The following is an 18,370-nucleotide window of genomic DNA, read 5'->3' as shown; positions in this document are numbered from 1 at the left end:
AGGCGGGGCTCAGGGCAGGATGGGGTCAGGCAGGTGGGGCTCAGAGCAGGGGGCGGGGCTCAGGGCAGGATGGGGTCAGATAGGGCTCAGAGAAGGGGGCGGGGCTCAGGGCAGGATGGGGTCAGACAGGGCTCAGAGCAGGGGGCGGGGCTCAGGGCAGGATGGGGTCAGACAGGGCTCAGAGCAGGGGGCGGGGCTCAGGGCAGGATGGGGTCAGACAGGCGGGGCTCAGAGCAGGAGGCAGGGCTCAGGGCAGGATGGGGTCAGGCAGGTGGGGCTCAGAGCAGGGGGCGGGGCTCAGAGCAGAAGCAGGCCCAGCAGGGATGCGGGGACGGTCACACTCACTATGCCCGCTGTTTTGGCCATGTCTGGGTTGTTGTGGCCGAAGCTGCCGCTGTGGCTGGTGGACACCGTGTTCTGCTTCTTGCTGCTGAGGCCCATGGCATCCATGGACTGGCTGCGGCTGCGGATCACGCGCTGGAAGGGAATTCATTCGCTATCACTCGCTGCCTGCGCTGCTTCCGCACTGTGCTCAGGGTCACCAGCCCATAGCCGCTGGCCATCCCTGGGCCCAAGCACAGAGCTGCAGCAGGCTGGAGGGGAGAGACATCGGGACACGCTCCAGGGACCAAGGAAGGGGTTGTGGGAAGCAGAGCCTGAGACAAACCCCATCCCCCAACACCGGCTCCCCCGGACAAACGGCAGTGTGTGGCGGCATGTGCTGGGCCTGTCACCTTGAGAATGGGCTGTGCTGGGTGGGCCTGGACCACGAGCCAGGCCCCAGCAACGGAGAACTCTTGATGCTCCAGGAGGCAAAAGCCCCCTTCCCACTAATTTATGTAGCATGGTGGGACTGGGGGTTCCTGCCTGACCCTGCAGCAACCAGCTGCTGTCCTGTGGCATGAGAATTGATAACCAGCCGCCAGCCTACATGAATGGCTGTAGGACGACCCACTCACTGGATGTGGCCTATGAGCCCAGGTGGCAGGGAACTCCACACAGTGACTTCTCGCCTCGGGAACAGTGAACTCCTAGTGGGTGGGGGACAGCCGAGGCCAACAGCCCCCGTACTGTTGGCCCCACACGCTGCCCCCCCCCCCCCAGCACAGAGAGCATGAGCAGACTGGAGGGGCAATTGCCCAGCTGGGGGGCACAGTAAAGCGGCCCACTCCCCGTTGCAGGCTTCCCGGTGCTGTTTGCCAGTTTGTACCAAGCTCCTGGCCCAATGCCAGCCCCATCTGAGCAGCTCCTCCTCCCAGCCCCGCCCTAGGGCACCTGCATTTCCTTGACACCCCCCAGCTGGGCTGGGGTGGGCTGGCAGCGGCTGGCTCAGCGCTGGGACCAGGGCAGAGAGGAGCTGGGGGCGGACAGCACATCCGGCTCCTGGCCTGGGGCTGTAACTAACAGAAAGGAGAACTGCACACTTCAGTTCACCTGTACTTCCTTGGGGGGATGCACAGGACAGCCTGGGACATGTTTCACTCTCCTGTCCCACCAAACAAAGGAACCCAAAAGCCGACGCGGCTAGCGCTGAGAGCAAGGACCGGCACCAGGACTCCTGGGTTCCACTCTCGGCTCTGGAAGGGCTCGTGTCTAGTGCTCAAAACGGCACTGGCAGCCAGGACACCCTCCGCACTGGAAGGGAGTAGGGTCTAGGGCAGCCAGGACTCCTGAGTTCTATTCCCAACTCTGCCTTCCTGTGTGACCTTGAACAAGTCACCTAGGCTGGTGTTTTCAAAGGTGTGGAGATCCCCTGGGCATTGGGCACCCAACTCCATCAGTCCCTTTCAACCCTGCAGCCATAACTTCCCAGTGCCCCGATGCCCCTGTGTAGGAGTGACCCCACTGCCCAAGGGGCTACAGTCCTTCTGCTGGGGCAGGCCAGCTCAGCACCCCTCCTGTGCGTGAAGGGCCTGCCTGGAGGCAGGTGCCATGGCTGAGTCCTCAGGAAGGGGCATTTGCCTGGAGGAGCTTTTGCTGCAGCAGGGTGAGATGGGTGCCAGTGTGGCCCACTGCCAGGCTCTGCCCCAGCTCCAATGCTGTGTTTCAGCATGGACTGTGGTGAGTGCCACAGGCAGGCACCGGTGGGGTGCCAGTGCCATGCAAGAGGCTGACTCAGGCAGGTGCTTGCCAGCCAGGCTGGGAGAGAGACAGACGTGGGGAGGAGGAGACAATGGGAGTCCTGCTTATTAGTGCTCCCTGCTGGCTAATATGGGGAGCTGCGGATGTGCCCAAGAGTCAGGGGTAGACACTATGCACCTCACCGCTAGTCTGCAGTCACGTCCCCTCTCTCCTCCTTGGCTAGGTCTGTCCCCATGCCAGGGGGCATGCAGGAGACAGTGCAGCTCTCATCAACCTGCTTAGTGCAGGCCAAGGCCTGGGAGCCAGATCCAGAGTCACCCTTGTCCTCTATGGATTTAAGGCTCCCCTGAGAGCTGACATACCCCTTAGGTCCCTGGGGAGCAGTTGGACACACTTCTCTACCCCACCCATCCAGGCCAGGTTAGCAGGGCCAGGCGAGTCCGTCTGTGCCCTGTGCGACACAGCATTGCTGGGAACTTGGGTGCGCCCCCTGGGCCAGGTGGGCAGGAGCCGGAGCTCCCACAGGTGAAACCTAGACAGCAAAACTGATCAGCAAACTCAGCACACCGGCCACTCGCAGGCAGCTCTGTCACGGGGAGCATTGAGCCCTCTGCAAAGATGGCTGGGCCACCAGGCCAGCCTGTGATGCTGTACTCCATATGCTTTTATGAAAATATGCTAATAAGTGTGAATATAACTGGAATATGCTTCATGCAAAAGGTCTCTTGCAAGGTATCATTGCAAAGCTTATAATCTACTGAGTGTGATCATCCTATTTGTATAAATGTATCATTCCGATATCCGAAACTAGAAATATGAAATATAACTTGGAGGTCCCATTGTAATTATGCAAAGTGTGGGCCATTAATGGTGGTTTGGAATCTTGATGGCTCCCATCAACTAAGACAATTGATTGTTGTCATAAATATAAAGGGAAGGGTAACAACCTTTATGTATGCAGTAACACAAAATCCCTCCTGGCCAGAGGTACAGAGGTACAGAATCGTTTTACCTGTAAGCAGTGGTGAGCTGGAGCCGGTTCACACCGGTTCGCAAGAACCGGTTGTTAAATTTAGAAGCCAGTGTAGAACCGGTTCCTAAAGGGGCGGGTGGGTGAGCAAACTCCGGTCCGCCGGCCACATTCGGCCCGTGGAACCATCTGCCAGGCCCGCCTGAGCTCCCAGCTGGGGAGGCTCCCCCAGCCCCTCTCCCACTTCCCTTCTCCCCCGCAGAGCCCCAGTGCACCGCGCTGCCGGCGCAAGCGCTCTGGGAAGCTCTGCAGCTCCTGCCGCTTTGAGCGGCATGGTAAGGGGGTGGGGCTGCAAGCTCCAGTGGCCACGCAGCATCCTTACACAGCAGCATGGTAAGGGGGGCAGGCCGGGGCTGGGAGGAGGGGTTGGATAAGGGGCAGGGAGCGGTTGGAGGGGGCAGAGCCTCTGGGGGGGGGTCAGGGGACGGGGAACGGGGGGCTTTGGGTAGGCATGGGAGTTCCGGGGGTCTGTCGGGGTGGTGGTGGATGGGGTCGGGGCAGTCAGGGGACAGGGAGCGGGGCAAGTTGGGTAGGGGGTGGGGTCCTGGGGGGCAGTTAGGGTAGGGGGTCTCGGGAGGGAGTGGTCAGGGGACAAGGAGCGGGGGAGGGGGTTGATGGGTTGTGGGTTCTGAGGGGGGCAGTCGGGGGCAGGACGTGCATTGGGGTCAGATGAGTGGTGGTGGGGGAGACAGGCACGTGGGGGCTTGTACTCACCGCACGGTTCCCTACCGGGTCTTCAGCAGCACGTTGGCAGCGGGTGGGGGTGTGTGTCTTCACTCGCTCCGGGTGAAGTACCTGCTGCCGAAAACCCGGAGCGAGTGAAGACCCCCCCCCTCCCCCGCTGCCGAAGTGCCACCGAGGACCCGGTAAGGAATCAGTTCTTAGGATTTTGGGAGCTCATCACTGCCTATAAGGGGGTTAATCAGTTCAATTAACCTAGTAGGCACCTGACCAGAAGGACCAATGGGACAAGAAGATACTTTTAAATTGGGGAGTGGTTGTTTGTGCTCTCTGTTGGTTCCCTCTGGATAGAGAGAGAGAGAGAGAGACCAAACAGGTAACCCATCTCTTGAAAACATACCTTAAGATGATACATCTAAACTTACAGAGATTGTAAGTAAAGGCAAGGAAATGCATTAGATTATCTTTTGTTTTAGCTTGTGAATTTTCCCTATGCTAAGAGGGATGTTTATTCCTGTTGCTGTAACTTTAAAGTTGAGCCTAGAGGGAAATCCTCTGTGTTTTAAATCTTTTTATCACCCTATAAAATTACCTTCCATCCTGATTTTACAGAGGTGCTTCTTTTACTTTCTTCTTTATAATAAAGTTCTTCTTTTAAGAACCTGATTGATTTTTAGTGTCCTAAAAATAAAGGTTCTGGTCTGTACTTTTATTAAAGGCAATTGGTTGGTATATTATTCTCAAGCCTCCCCAGGAAAGGGGGGGAAGGGGTCTGGGGGGATATTGTGGGGAAATAGGAACTCCAAGTAGTTCTTTTCCTGAATCTTTGTCTAAATCACTTGGTGGTGGCAGCAATACTGTCCAAGGACAAGGAAAGGATTTGTGCCTTGGGGAAGTTTTAACCTAAGCTGGTAGAAATAAGCGTAGGGGGTCTTTTATGCGGGTCCCCACATCTGTACCCCAGAGTTTAGAGTGGGGAGGGAACCTTGATATGGTGGCAGCGCGGTGGGTTCATTTTGAACCAGAAGCACAGACCTCAGGATATTAAAAGGACAATTTTTTTATTTTGGGCTTGAAAACCAAAGAGGTTTTTTTTTAAAAAGGACACTTTTTTTTTTTTTTTTTTTAAGCTGAGAGCAGCTGGACTTTTTTTTCTTCTCTGCCTGAGGGCAGAGTAATTAAGTTCCTGCAAGGGAATTCACAAGCTGGTTTTTTTTTTGTTTCTTTCTAGCTCTCGGATTAGGCTAGGCTAAGCGCAGGAAGGCTAGGATGATGGAAATGAGGTCCAAAAGAAACTAGAATTGGCCAGATTGGAAGCTGAGAGAGACAGAAAGAACATGAAAGACAGATGGCCTTAAAGCGCTTGGAGTTGGAAGCAGAGGAGAGGAAACAGGCAAAACGCTTGGAGATGGAAATGGAGGTGAAACGCTTGGACTCAGAGTTAGAGCTGAAGTGCTTAGATCTGGAAAGGGCTAAGTTGGGTTCTCCAGATAACCCTAACAAATCTTTCTCCAGGTACCACTCCCCATTCCAAAAAATTCCTCACCTACAAGGTAGGCGATGATACAGAGGCCTTCTTAGAAAAATTCGAAAGGGCCTGCCTTGGTACAGCATCTCTACAGACCAGTATGTGGTGGAGCTGAGGCTGCAGCTCAGTGGACCCTTAGCAGAGGTGGCAGCTGAAATGCCTAAGGAACACATGAACAGCTATGAACTTTTTTTTAAAAAGGCCAGAATTAGAATGGGGCTAACACCCAAGCATGCCTGTTGGCGGTTCAAAGCCCTAAGGTGGAAACCAGACGTGGCATTTTCCCGACACGCCTACCACATTGTAAAAAATTGGGATACCTGGGTATCAGGAGGAAGTGTTAAATCTCTGGAAGATCTGTCTTTACTAATGCAAATGGAGCAGTTCTTAGAGGGTGTTCCTGAGGAAATAGAAAGGTACATTCTAGATGGGAAGCCCAAAACTGTAATCGAGACGGGGAAGATTGGAACCAAATGGGTGGAGGTGGCAGAAAAGAAAAAAGCTAGTAGCAGTTGGAGCAGATACCAGAAGGGACAACCCAAAACAACACCCTACCACCGGGGGCAGCCCAAGGCCCCACCTATATCCCAAGGAAAACCCCAAACCCCTTATTGTCCCACCACACCAGTCTCCAGCAACCAATGACCAGTCAGCTGGGCAATGTTTTAAATGTACTAAGCTGGGTCATGTGAAGGCCAACTGCCCCAAGAACCCCAACAGATTGCTGTTCATTACACCAGAATCACACCAAAGTTCCCCAGGCCCAGATGCCTTCCAGGTACCCTCAGAGCGAAGGGAAACTGTGAGTGTGGGTGGGAAGGGACACTGGAGCACAGGTGTCAGCTATCCACCAATCATTAGTGGACCCCAAATTCATCAACCCAGAGGCCGACGTGACGATTCAACTCTTCATGTCAAACTCTTTAAACTTGCCTACAGCCAAGTTGCCTGTCCAATACAAGGGCTGGTCAGGAATGTGGTCTTTTGCAGTCTATGATGATTATCCCATCCCCATGCTGCTGGGGGAAGACTTGGCCAACCATGTGAAGCTAGCCAAGAGGGTGGGAATGGTCACCCGCAGCCAGGCTAAGCAAGCCTTCACACCTATCCCTGTTCCTGAGCCTTCTACCTGGGCCCAGTCTGTGTTACCAGAACCCGAAACTAAGGTGGTAAAACCGGATCCCCTGCCAATGACTACAACAGCTGTAGTGGATTCAGTCCCAGAGACCCAGCCAAAGCCAGTCCCAGAACCGGAACGGGCAGAGCAACCAGCACCAGAACCACTGCCAGCACTGAATCCAGCACTTGCAACCCCGTCTACAACTCATAGAATAGAATATCAGGGTTGGAAGGGACCTCAAGAGGTCATCTAGTCCAACCCTCTGCTCAAAGCAGGACCAATTCCCAACTAAATCATCCCAGCCAGGGCTTTGTCAAGCCGGGACTTAAAAACCTCCAAGGAAAGAGACTCCACCACCTCCCTAGGTAACGCATTCCAGTGTTTCACCACCCTCCTAGTGAAATAGTTTTTCCTAATATCCAACCTGGACCTCCCCCACTGCAACTTGAGACCATTGCTCCTTGTTCTGTCATCTGCTACCACTGAGAACAGCTGAGCTCCATCCTCTTTGGAACCCCCCTTCAGGTAGTTGAAGGCTGCTATCAAATCCCCCCTCATTCTTCTCTTCTGGAGACTAAACAATCCCAGTTCCCTCAGCCTCTCCTCATAAGTCATGTGCTCCAAACCCCTAATCCTTTTTGTTGCCCTCCGTTGGACTCTTTCCAATTTTTCCACATCTTTCTTGTAGTGTGTGGCCCAAAACTGGACACAGTATTCCAGATGAGGCCTCACCAATGTCGAATAAAGGGGAACGATCACGTTCCTCAATCTGCTGGCAATGCCCCTACTTATACAGCCCAAAATGCCGTTAGCTTTCTTGGCAACAAGAGCACACTGTTGACTCATATCCAGCTTCTCGTCCACTGTGACCCCCAGGTCCTTTTCTGCAGAACTGCTACCTAGCCATTCAGTCCCTAGTCTGTAGCAGTGCAGGGGATTCTTCCGTCCTAAGTGCAGGACTCTGCACTTGTCCTTGTTGAACCTCATCAGTGTTTTTTTGGCCCAATCCTCTAATTTGTCTAGGTCCCTCTGTATCCGATCCCTACCCTCTAGTGTATCTACCACGCCTCCTAGGTTAGTGTCATCTGCAAACTTGCTGAGAGTGCAGTCCACACTATCCTCCAGATCATTAATAAAGATATTAAACAAAACCGGCCCCAGGACCGACCCTTGGGGCACTCCGCTTGAAACCAGCTGCCAACGAGACATGGAGCCATTGATCACTACCCGTTGAGCCCGACGATCTAGCCAGCTTTCTATCCACCTTACAGTCCATTCATCCAGCCCATACTTCTTTAACTTGGCGGCAAGAAGACTGTGGGAGACCGTATCAAAAGCTTTGCTAAAGTCAAGAAATAACACATCCACTGCTTTCCCCTCATCCACAGAGCCAGTTATCTCATCATAGAAGGCAATTAGGTTAGTCAGGCACTACTTCCCCTTGGTGAATCCATGCTGACTGTTCCTGATCACTTTCCTCTCCTCTAAATGTTTCATAATTGATTCCTTGAGGACCTGCTCCATGATTTTTCCAGGGACTGAGGTGAGGCTGACCAGTCTGTAGTTCCCCGGATCCTCCTTCTTCCCTTTTTTAAAGATGGGCACTACATTAGCCTTTTTCCAGTCATCTGGGACCTCCCCCGATCACCATGAGTTTTCAAAAATAATGGCTAATGGCTCTGCAATCTCACCCGCCAACTCCTTTAGCACCCTCGGATGCAGCGCATCTGGCCCCATGGACTTGTGCACGTCCAGTTTTTCTAAATAGTCCCGAACCACTTCTTTCTCCACAGAGGGCTGGTCACCTTCTCCCCATACTGTACTGCCCAGTGCAGCAATCTGGGAGCTGACCTTGTGCGTGAAGACAGAGGCAAAAAAATCATTGAGTACATTAGCTTTTTCCACATCCTCGGTCACTAGGTTGCCTCCCTCATTCAGTAAGGGGCCCACACTTTCCTTGGTTTTCTTCTTGTTGCTAACATACCTGAAGAAACCCTTCTTGTTACTCTTAACATCTCTTGCTAACTGCAACTCCAAGTGTGATTTGGCCTTCCTGATTTCACTCCTGCATGCCTGAGCAATATTTTTATACTCCTCCCTGGTCATTTGTCCAATCTTCCACTTCTTGTAAGCTTCTTTTTTGCGTTTAAGATCAGCAAGGATTTCACTGTTTAGCCAAGCTGGTCGCCTGCCATATTTACTATTCTTTCTACACATCGGGATGGTTTGTTCTTGCAACCGCAATAAGGATTCTTTAAAATACAGCCAGCTCTCCTGGACCCCTTTGCCCTTCATGTTATTCTCCCAGGGGATCCTGCCCATCTGTTCCCTGAGGGAATCAAAGTCTGCTTTTCTGAAGTCCAGGGTCCGTATTCTGCTGCTCTCCTTTCTTCCTTGTGTCAGGATCCTGAACTCGACCATCTCATGGTCACTGCCTCCCAGGTTCCCATCCACTTTTGCTTCCCCTACTAATTCTTCCCTGTTTGTGAGTAGCAGGTCAAGAAAAGCTCTGCCCCTAGTTGGTTCCTCCAGCACTTGCACCAGGAAATTGTCCCCTACACTTGCCAAAAATTTCCTGGATTGTCTGTGCACCGCTGTATTGCTCTCCCAGCAGATATCAGGGTGATTAAAGTCTCCCATGAGAACCAGGGCCTGCGATCTAGCAACTTCTGCTAATTGTCAGAAGAAAGCCTCGTCCACCTCATCCCCCTGTTCTGGTGGTCTATAGCAGACTCCAACCACGACATCACCCTTGTTGCTAACACTTCTCAACTTTATCCAGAGACTCTCAGGTTTTTCTGCAGTTTCATACCGGAGCTCTGAGCAGTCATACTCCTCTCTTACATACAACGCAACTCCCCCACCTTTTCTGCCCTGCCTGTCCTTCCTGAACAGTTTATATCCATCCATGACACTATTCCAGTCATGTGAGTTATCCCACCAAGTCTCTGTTATTCCAATCACATCATAGTTCCCTGACTGCGCCAGGACTTCCAGTTCTCCCTGCTTGTTTCCCAGGCTTCTTGCATTTGTGTATAGGCACTTAAGATAACTCCTCGATCGTCCCTCTTTCTCAGCATGAGACAGGAGTCCTCCCCTCTTGCACTCTCCTGCTTGTGCTTCCTCCCAGGATCCCATTTCCCCACTTACCTCAGGGCTTTGGTCTCCTTCCCCCGGTGAACCTAGTTTAAAGCCCTCCTCACTAGGTTAGCCAGCCTGCTGGCGAAGATGCTCTTCCCTCTCTTCGTTAGGTGGAGCCCGTCTCTGCCTAGCACTCCTCCTTCTTGGAAAACGATCCCATGGTCGAAGAACTCCAATGCCAGAGGGCACTACCGAGCCTGCACAGGCAGCAGCAGATAAACCTACCCAAGAGGCTCAGCCGGAGCCTGAAATGCAACCTAATGCACCAGCGGAGAGCAGTTCACAGTCAACAGAAACAGCCCCATCACCTACATCACTTCCAGGGGGACCAAGCCCAAGTCCACAATCCAGTGAGGAACTGATGTCTCCAGCATCAAGGGCACAGTTCCAGGCTGAGCAGGAAGCAGATGACAGCCTCCAGGGAGCTTGGACGGCAGTACGGAGCAACCCACCGCCTCTCAGCTTTTCTAGCTGATCCCGGTTTGTGGTAGAACAAGGACTTTTATACAAGGAAACTCTTTCTGGTGGGCACCAGGAAGACTGGCATCCCCAAAGACATTTGGTAGTTCCAACTAAGTACTGGGTAAAGCTCTTAAGCTTAGCCCACAATCATCCTAGTGGCCATGATAAGGTGAACAGGACCAAAGACCATTTGGGGAAGTCCTTCCACTGGGAAGGAATGGGCAAGGACATTTCTACTTATGTCCGGTCTTGTGAGGTGTGCCAAAGAGTGGGGAAAACCCAAGACCAGATCAAAGCCCCGCTCCAGCCACTCCCCATAATTGAGGTTCCATTTCCACAATTAGCTGTGGATATTCTGGGTCCTTTCCCAAAACAGACGCCCAGAGGAAAGCAGTACATACTGACTTTCATGGATTTTGCCACTCAATGGCCGGAAGCAGTAGCTCTAAGCAACACCAGGGCTAAAAGTGTGTGCCAGGCATTAACAGACATTTTTGCCAGGGTGACATCCTTATGGATTCGGGAACTAATTTCCTGGCAGGGACCATGAAAAGCCTTTGGAAGCTCATGGGGTGAACCACTTGATTGCCACCCCTTACCACCATCAAACCAATGGCCTGGTGGAGAAGTTTAATGGAACTTTGGGGGTCACGATACGTAAATTCGTAAATGAACACTCCAATGATGGGGACCTAGTGTTGCAGCAGTTGCTCTTTGCCTTCAGGGCTGTACCACATCCCAGTTTAGGGTTTTCACCATTTAAACTTGTATGGCCGTGAGGTTAAGGGGCCATTATAGTCAGTGAAGCAGCAATGGGAGGGGTTTACGCCTTCTCCAGGAACTAACATTCTGGACTTTGTAAACAACCTACAAAACACCCTCCGACATTCTTTGGCCCTTGCTAGAGAAAACCTAAAAGATGCTCAGAAAGAGCAAAAGGCCTGGTATGATAAACATTCCAGAGAGTGTTCCTTCAAAGTAGGGGACCAGGTCATGGTCTTGAAGACGCTCCAGGCCCATAAAATGGAAGCATCGTGGGACCGGCCATTTACGATCCAAGAGCGCCTGGTAGCTGTTAACTATCTCATAGCATCCCCCACCTCAACTCTAAAGCTTAAAGTGTACCATTTTAATTCTCTAAAGCCCTTTTATTCCAGAGAATTAAAGGTTGTCAGTTTACAGCCCAGGGAGGAGATGACGCTGAGTGGCCTGAAGGTATCTACTATCAAGTAAAAAGTGACGGTGGCGTGGAAGAGGTGAACCTCTCAATGACCCTCGGACGTATGCAGCAACAGCAGATCAAGGAGCTGTGCACTAGCTTCGCGCTGATGTTCTCAGCCACCCAAGGACGGACTGAATGGACGTACCACTCCATTGACACACGTAATGCTCGCCCAATTAGAGCCCAACCTTACCAGGTGGCTCCTCAAGCCAAAACTGCTATAGAACGGGAGATCCAGGACATGCTACAGATGGGGGTAATCCGCCCTCTAACAGTGCATGAGCATCTCCAGTGGTTCTAGTTCCCAAACCAGATGGGGAAATACACTTTTGCATGGACTACCGTAAGCTAAATGCTGTAACTCGCCCAGACAACTATCCAATGCCACGCACAGATGAGCTATTGGAAAAACTGGGATATGCCCAATTCATCTCTACCTTAAACTTAACCAAGGGGTACTGGCAAGTACCGCTAGATGAATCTGCCAAGGAAAGGTCAGCCTTCGTCATCCAGGCAGGGGTGTATGAATTTAAGGTGCTCCCTTTCGGGCTGCGAAATGCTCCCGCCACCTTCCAAAGACTTGTAGATGGTCTCCTAGCAGGACTGGGAGAATCTACAGTCGCCTACCTTGATGATGTGGCCATCTTTTCTGATTCATGGGCAGAACACCTGGAGAACCTGGAAAAAGTCTTCGAGCACATAAGGGAGGCAGGACTAACTGTTAAGGTTAAAAAGTGTCAAAGAGGTCTAACCTACTTTGGACACCAGGTGGGTCAAGGAACTACAACCCCCTACAGGCCAAAGTGAATGCTATCCAAAAGTGGCCTGTCCCAAAGTCTAAGAAACAGGTCCAATCCTTCTTAGGGTTGGCCGGATATTACAGGCGATTTGTACTGCACTACAGCCAAATCGCCGCCCCACTGACAGACCTAACCAAAAAGAAACAGCCAAATGCAGTTCAGTGGACTGATGAGTGTCAGAAGGCCTTTAACCAGCTTAAGGCAACACTCATGTCTGACCCTGTGCTAAGGGCCCCAGACCTTGACAAACCGTTCCTAGTAATCACAGATGCGTCCGAGCGTGGTGTGGAAGCAGTTTTAATGCAGGAAGGACCGGATCAAAAATTCCATCCTGTCGTGTTTCTCAGCAAAAAACTGTCTGAGAGGGAAAGCCACTGGTCAATCACCGAAAAGGAATGCTACGCCATTGTGTACGCGCTGGAAAAGCTACGCCCATAAGTTTGGGGACGGCGTTTCCACTTGCAAACCGACCATGCTGTGCTGAAGTGGCTTCATACTGTCAAGGAAAATAACAAAAAATTTCTTCGGTGAAGTTTAGCTCTCCAAGATTTTGATTTTGAAATACAACACATTTCAGAAGCTTCTAACAAAGTGGTTAATGCACTGTCCCGTGAAAGTTTCCCAGAATCAACTGGTTAAAATCGTCCTTGAAATGTGGGAAATATTGTTAGTTTTTATATAATCAATAGTATATCTAAAGGTGCATGTGTCTTAGTAACTCTGTTGTCTCCTAGAGCTCCAGGAAGAAATCACAGCCAGTGTGGAGCAGGCTGTCCAGCACCGTCTGTGATTTGGGGGGCGTGTCATAAATATAAAGGGAAGGGTAACAACCTTTATGTCTGCAGTAACCTAAAATCCCTCCTGGCTAGAGGTACAGACAGAGGTACAGAATCATTTTACCTGTAAGGGGTTAATCAGTTCAATTAACCTAGTTGGCACCTCACCAGAAGAACCAATGGGAAAAGAAGATACTTTTAAATCGGGGGCAGGGGGGAGGAGGGTTATTTGTGCTCTCTTTGTTGGTTACCTCTGGATAGAGAGAGAGAGAGACCAGGTAACCCATCTCTTGAAAAGATACCTTAGAATCATCGAATATCAGGGTTGGAAGGGACCTCAGGAGGTCATCTAGTCCAACCCCCTGCTCAAAGCAGGACCAATTCCCAACTAAATCATCCCAGCCAGGGCTTTGTCAAGCCTGACCTTAAAAACCTCTAAGGAAGGAGATTCCACCACCTCCCTAGGTAACTCATTCCAGTGCTTCACCACCCTCCTAGTGAAAAAGTTTTTCCTAATATCCAACCTAAACCTCCCCAACTGCAACTTGAGACGGTTACTCCTTGTTCTGTCATCAGGTACCACTGAGAACAGTCTAGATCCACCCTCTTTGGAACCCCCTTTCAGGTAGCTGAAAGCAGCTATCAAATCCCCCCTCATTCTTCTGTTCTGGAGACTAAACAATCCCAGTTCCCTCAGCCTCTCCTCATAAGTCATGTGCTCCAGACCCCTAATCATTTTTGTTGCCCTCCACTGGACTCTTTCCAATTTTTCCACATCCTTCTTGTAGTGTGGGGCCCAAAACTGGACACAGTACTCCAGATGAGGCCTCACTAATGTCAAATAGAGGGGAATGATCACGTCCCTCGATCTGCTGGCAATGCCCCTACTTATACAGCCCAAAATGCCGCTAGCCTTCTTGGCAACAAGGGCACACTGTTGACTCATATCCAGCTTCTCGTCCACTGTAACCCCTAGGTCCTTTTCTGCAGAACTGCTTCCTAGCCATTCGGTCCCTAGTCTGTAACAGTGCATGGGATTCTTTCATCCTAAGTGCAGGACTCTGCACTTGTCCTTGTTGAACCTCATCAGGTTTCTTTTGGCCCAATCCTCTAATTTGTCTAGGTCCCTCTGTATCCTATCCCTACCCTCCAGCGTATCTACCACGCCTCCCAGTTTAGTGTCATCTGCAAACTTGCTGAGAGTGCAGTCCACCCATCCTCCAGATCATTAATGAAGATATTGAACAAAACTGGCCCCAGGACCGACCGTTGGGGCACTCCGCTTGAAACCGGCTGCCAACGAGACATGGAGCCATTGATCACTACTCGTTGAGCCCGATGATCTAGCCAGCTTTCTATCCACCTTATAGTTCATTCATCCAGCCCATACTTCTTTAACTTGGTGGCAAGAATACTGTGGGAGACCATATCAAAAGTTTTGCTAAAGTCAAGGAATAACACGTCCACTGCTTTCCCCTCATCCATAAAATGATACATCTAAAATTATAGAAATTGTAAGTAAAGGCAATGAAATGTGTTAGATTATCTTTTGTTTTAGCTTATGAATTTTCCCTATGCTAAGGGGGAGGTTTATTCCTGTTTTTGTAACTTTAAAGTCGAGCCTAGAGGGGAATCCTCTGTGTTTTAAATCTTATCACCCTGTAAAATTATCATCCATCCTGATTTTACAGAGGTGCTTCTTTTACACTTTTCTTTTGTGATAGACCCAGCCCAGTTGGGAACAGCAGAGTAGCAGAAGGGAGATATACTGGCCACTGGATAAGTAGTTTTCTGTTCCCTGAGTGACCAGAGCAGGGGCTGCTCCAGGCTAATAGACCACCTGACTCCAATTAACCTGCTAAGAGTCAGGTGAGACAGTTAAGCACCTGACCCTAATTAAGGCCCCTCGGATGCTATAAAAGGGATCACTCCAGTCAAGCCAGTGGGAGCCAGAGGAGAGGAAGCGTGTGTGAGAGGAACTGGGAGCAAGAGATGTGCAAGAAGCTGAGAGTGAGTAGGCATACTGCTGGAGGACTGAGAAGTACAAGCGTTATCAGACATCAGGAGGAAGGTCCGGTGGTGAGGACAAAGAAGGTGTTGGGAGGAGGCCATGGGGAAGTAGCCCAGGGAGTTGTAGGTGTCGTGCAACTGTACCAGGAGGCATTCTAAATAGCTGCAGTCCACAGGGCCCTGGGCTGGAACCCAGAGTAGAGGGTGGGCCTGGATTCCACCCATACCTCCCAACTCCTGATCAGACACCGGAAGAATTGACCTGAACTATAGCTTCTACCAGAGGGGAAGGTCTCTGGACTGTTTCCTGACCCACAGGGTGAATCTGTGAAGCGAGCAAATCTGCCAAAAGTGCAGGACCCACCAAGGTAGAGGAGGAACTTTGTCACACTTTATAATAAAGTAGTTCTTTTAAGAACCTGATGGATTTTTAGTGTTGTAAAAATAAAGGGTCTGGTCTGTACTTTTATTAAAGGCAATTGGTTGATATATTATTCTCAAGCCTCCCCAGTGTGGAAACAGGGTTAAAGGATTTAAAGATAGGCCTCTTAGTTATAAGAAACAGAGCAACTGTCATGCTAAGTCTTAGCTTAATATCGTGGGACCTGTAGAAGCAGGGCTCACGTCAGAAGCGGGTGGGAAGACAGCAGAGTAGAGTCAGTGTGACCCAGCCTTGAGATAGCGATGTTTGAGAACAGAAGTGAGAAAATACAGAAATGGGCAGGACATAACATAAACAAACTATAGATGTTTTTAATTAATGCATGCCACTAAAATGTATAAACGCTTGTGTGATATTGCTTGTATTTTGAAGAAACTGAGGCAGAGATGCTCTCTGTCAGCTGTGTTCTTCCCTTGCAATTGCATGTCCTGAATAAAGTTGTCTCTGATTTTGTTGCTTCCAACCTGAGAGTGGAGTTCGTTTCTTCCACAATATTTGGTGCCATATGACTCGGATGGCTACGCCTGGCTGAGGCAGCGACCGCTACTACAGACTGTTCCCCTTCGAACCCCAGGCGCCAAGCCAGAGGTAAGAGACATTTTGAAATCTCTACTGGGGTGTCGGAGGACTAATCGTGGGGCCGTCTGTCCCTCTGGGCTCACGCCATGCAAACTTTTATTTATGCAACAAGATCAGACGCAGAACGGTGTTGGGGAATTGATTGCCCCATGTAAGGTCAGTGATATGTGTACGTGGGGCTGGGAAATGTGTTGTTGCCCCAGGGTAAGCCAATGTGTGACTTAGGTCAGACCTATTGAGTTGAGGGGTTGTGGTAACGCCCTCAGAGAAGAACACAGGTGTGTTCAGTCTGAACAGAGGGGATGTGGTGATGCCCTCAGGTTAAAAAAAAAAAACAAAACAAAAAAAAGATGCATTGTGGTATGAAGGAATAGAGGCCTTGGTGTGTGTGTGTGTGCCAGTGAGAATGAGGGTCACCGAAAAACGCCCAGCTCCCTGCGAAGCCCACAAACTCGTGACCAGGGATGTCTCTAATGCAAGCCCAGTGGCTACACCTTAGTGGATCGGTAGAAGATCTGACCCAAGGCGGGCTGTCTCTGCATGGCATGACCGGCGAGGGGTCTGCCTGGGTCTAGTATTGTGTGACCCCCATCTTCCCTCCCGCTCTCCTCCCCGCATGAATCACTGACTGATCTGATCACCTTACCGGAGGCAATTAGAGTACGCGGCATCATCTCTCTGAGACTAGTGGACACTCTTTGCCGAAGGGAGGTGTAGGAGGGTTGTGGACATCCTCGATAATCTTTCCTGTGTGAGTGCCTGAGGAGTGGTGTGGTGATTTTAGCTTTATGAGCCGCTGCACTCCGCGGACAGGATAGAGACGTGTCTTAGTTTATGAGCTGCTGCAGCAGACAGGGCACCCCCACATTCTTAGAGAACGAGTGGAAATCAGTCCACGGACTTGTTAGTACTTAGATCATTGGAATTCTTACACACATGATGATCCATCTAAACAATTCCCACTAGAAGGTACCTTCAATTCAAATGGGACCGTATCTCTTAGAGATGCTCTCTAAGACACAAAGTGTAGGATTTAAAAAGCATCCGGATGCCTCCCTACCCAAATTATTTTTTGTTAACCCCTTGGCTTCTTTATATCCCCAATTAGTTAAGGCTGAAAATAAGGAGGGATAGGAACGGGTTAATTTGAAAAGACAGCTTGGTCTAGAGATAAGGAGAAAGCTGCTTTGCGTTCAAGGGCAAGAATCGACACAGACTATGCCACGCATAGAAAACAACAAAGTTTAGAGGCTGCAGAGATGGAAAACACAGATGAAACAGCGAAAGGAGGAGCTGAGCTTCGTGTCCCTGAAGCTGATGTGGTTTGGGAATGCTGAAGAAGCCACAGGCTTCCAGCCTGGACTGGAATACCGAGCAAAGGGTCTCTGAAAGAGACGCCCCAGGAGACCCCAGGGCATAAAAGAACAGCCCTCCCAAGAGCGAAAGCAAGTTGGAGATTGCACAGTGTATCTCTGGACAATCTGTAGACAGGATAATCTCCCGTCCACCTCCCCCACTTCTCTGGACATTACACACAGACATGGCCAGTCTGGACGTATGTGTGTGAGTATGAAAGTGGCTTAGGGATTGGGGCAGTAACGTTTTTCTTCCCCTGAGTGATGTGGGAGCGTATACATTAAGGCCACCTCTTTGCTAGATATGCATTTTAATCTCACCATGACCGCAGGAAATCACATTATTTATTGGCCAGCAGACAAAGCCCTACAATCAGACCTTAGGTATCAAATTCTTTTAATTGGACCACTTTAATATCTGACCGATTTCAGAATTTGCACTTACTCCTACCAGAGGTTCAGAAAATTTCTGACTTACAGGGTCAAATCCATGTGCTTCAGAATATATATTGAATTGAAAAACATGCTTTTCATACAGCCTACAGAGTGGCTACTTTGGGTACTAATTATGATGTGATGTGCTATGTAACTAAGGCAGTGAAACAACCCCAGCATATTATACATTAATGCTTGTATTGCTTTTGTTTAGTCTAGGAATGTGTTGTTGTTGTTGTAAGGAGTATAATAACAAAAATGCCTTTCATGTTCATACTAATCATGCATTATTGTTATATCCAGCTAAGATGTATAGGGCTAGTCCTGATCCTTTTGAGCTATAAACAGAAATACAAGACATGATGCAATTGGAGGTTTAAGAATGTTGGTTGTGCTAAAGACCAGCACAAAAGAGGGGAATGTGGAAACAGGGTTAGAGGATTTAAATTTAGGCCTCTCAGTTGTAAGAAACAGAGCAACTGTCATGCTAAGTCTTAGCCTAATATCGCAGGACCTGTAGAAGCAGGGCTCACGTCAGAAGCGGGTGGGAATACAGCAGAGTAGAGTCAGCGTGACCCAGCCTTGAGATAGCGATGTTTGAGAACAGAAGTGAGAAAATACAGGAATGGGCAGGACATAACATAAACAAACTGCAGATGTTTTTAATTATTGCATACCACTAAAATGTATAAATGTATAAGCTTTAT

At 50.0% G+C, this 18,370-nt stretch overlaps 1 protein-coding gene across 8 annotated transcripts in view; it reads right to left on the bottom strand.

Moving 5' to 3' along the window:
- The window catches only part of RAP1GAP (RAP1 GTPase activating protein), a 179,649-nt gene that overhangs the window by 28,645 nt on the left and 132,634 nt on the right, over positions 1-18,370 (bottom strand). For all 8 annotated transcript variants that reach the window (XM_034753291.1, XM_034753284.1, XM_034753283.1 and 5 more), the window contains one exon: positions 346-477. In XM_034753291.1, the coding sequence (XP_034609182.1) occupies positions 346-477 (132 nt within the window). The remainder of the gene's footprint in view (positions 1-345; positions 478-18,370) is intronic.

The sequence above is a fragment of the Trachemys scripta genome, chromosome 19, assembly GCF_013100865.1.
Source record: "Trachemys scripta elegans isolate TJP31775 chromosome 19, CAS_Tse_1.0, whole genome shotgun sequence".
NCBI lineage: Eukaryota > Metazoa > Chordata > Testudines > Emydidae > Trachemys > Trachemys scripta.
Note: the sequence above shows the minus strand (reverse complement) of the source record. Positions and strands in the feature narration are given on the sequence as shown.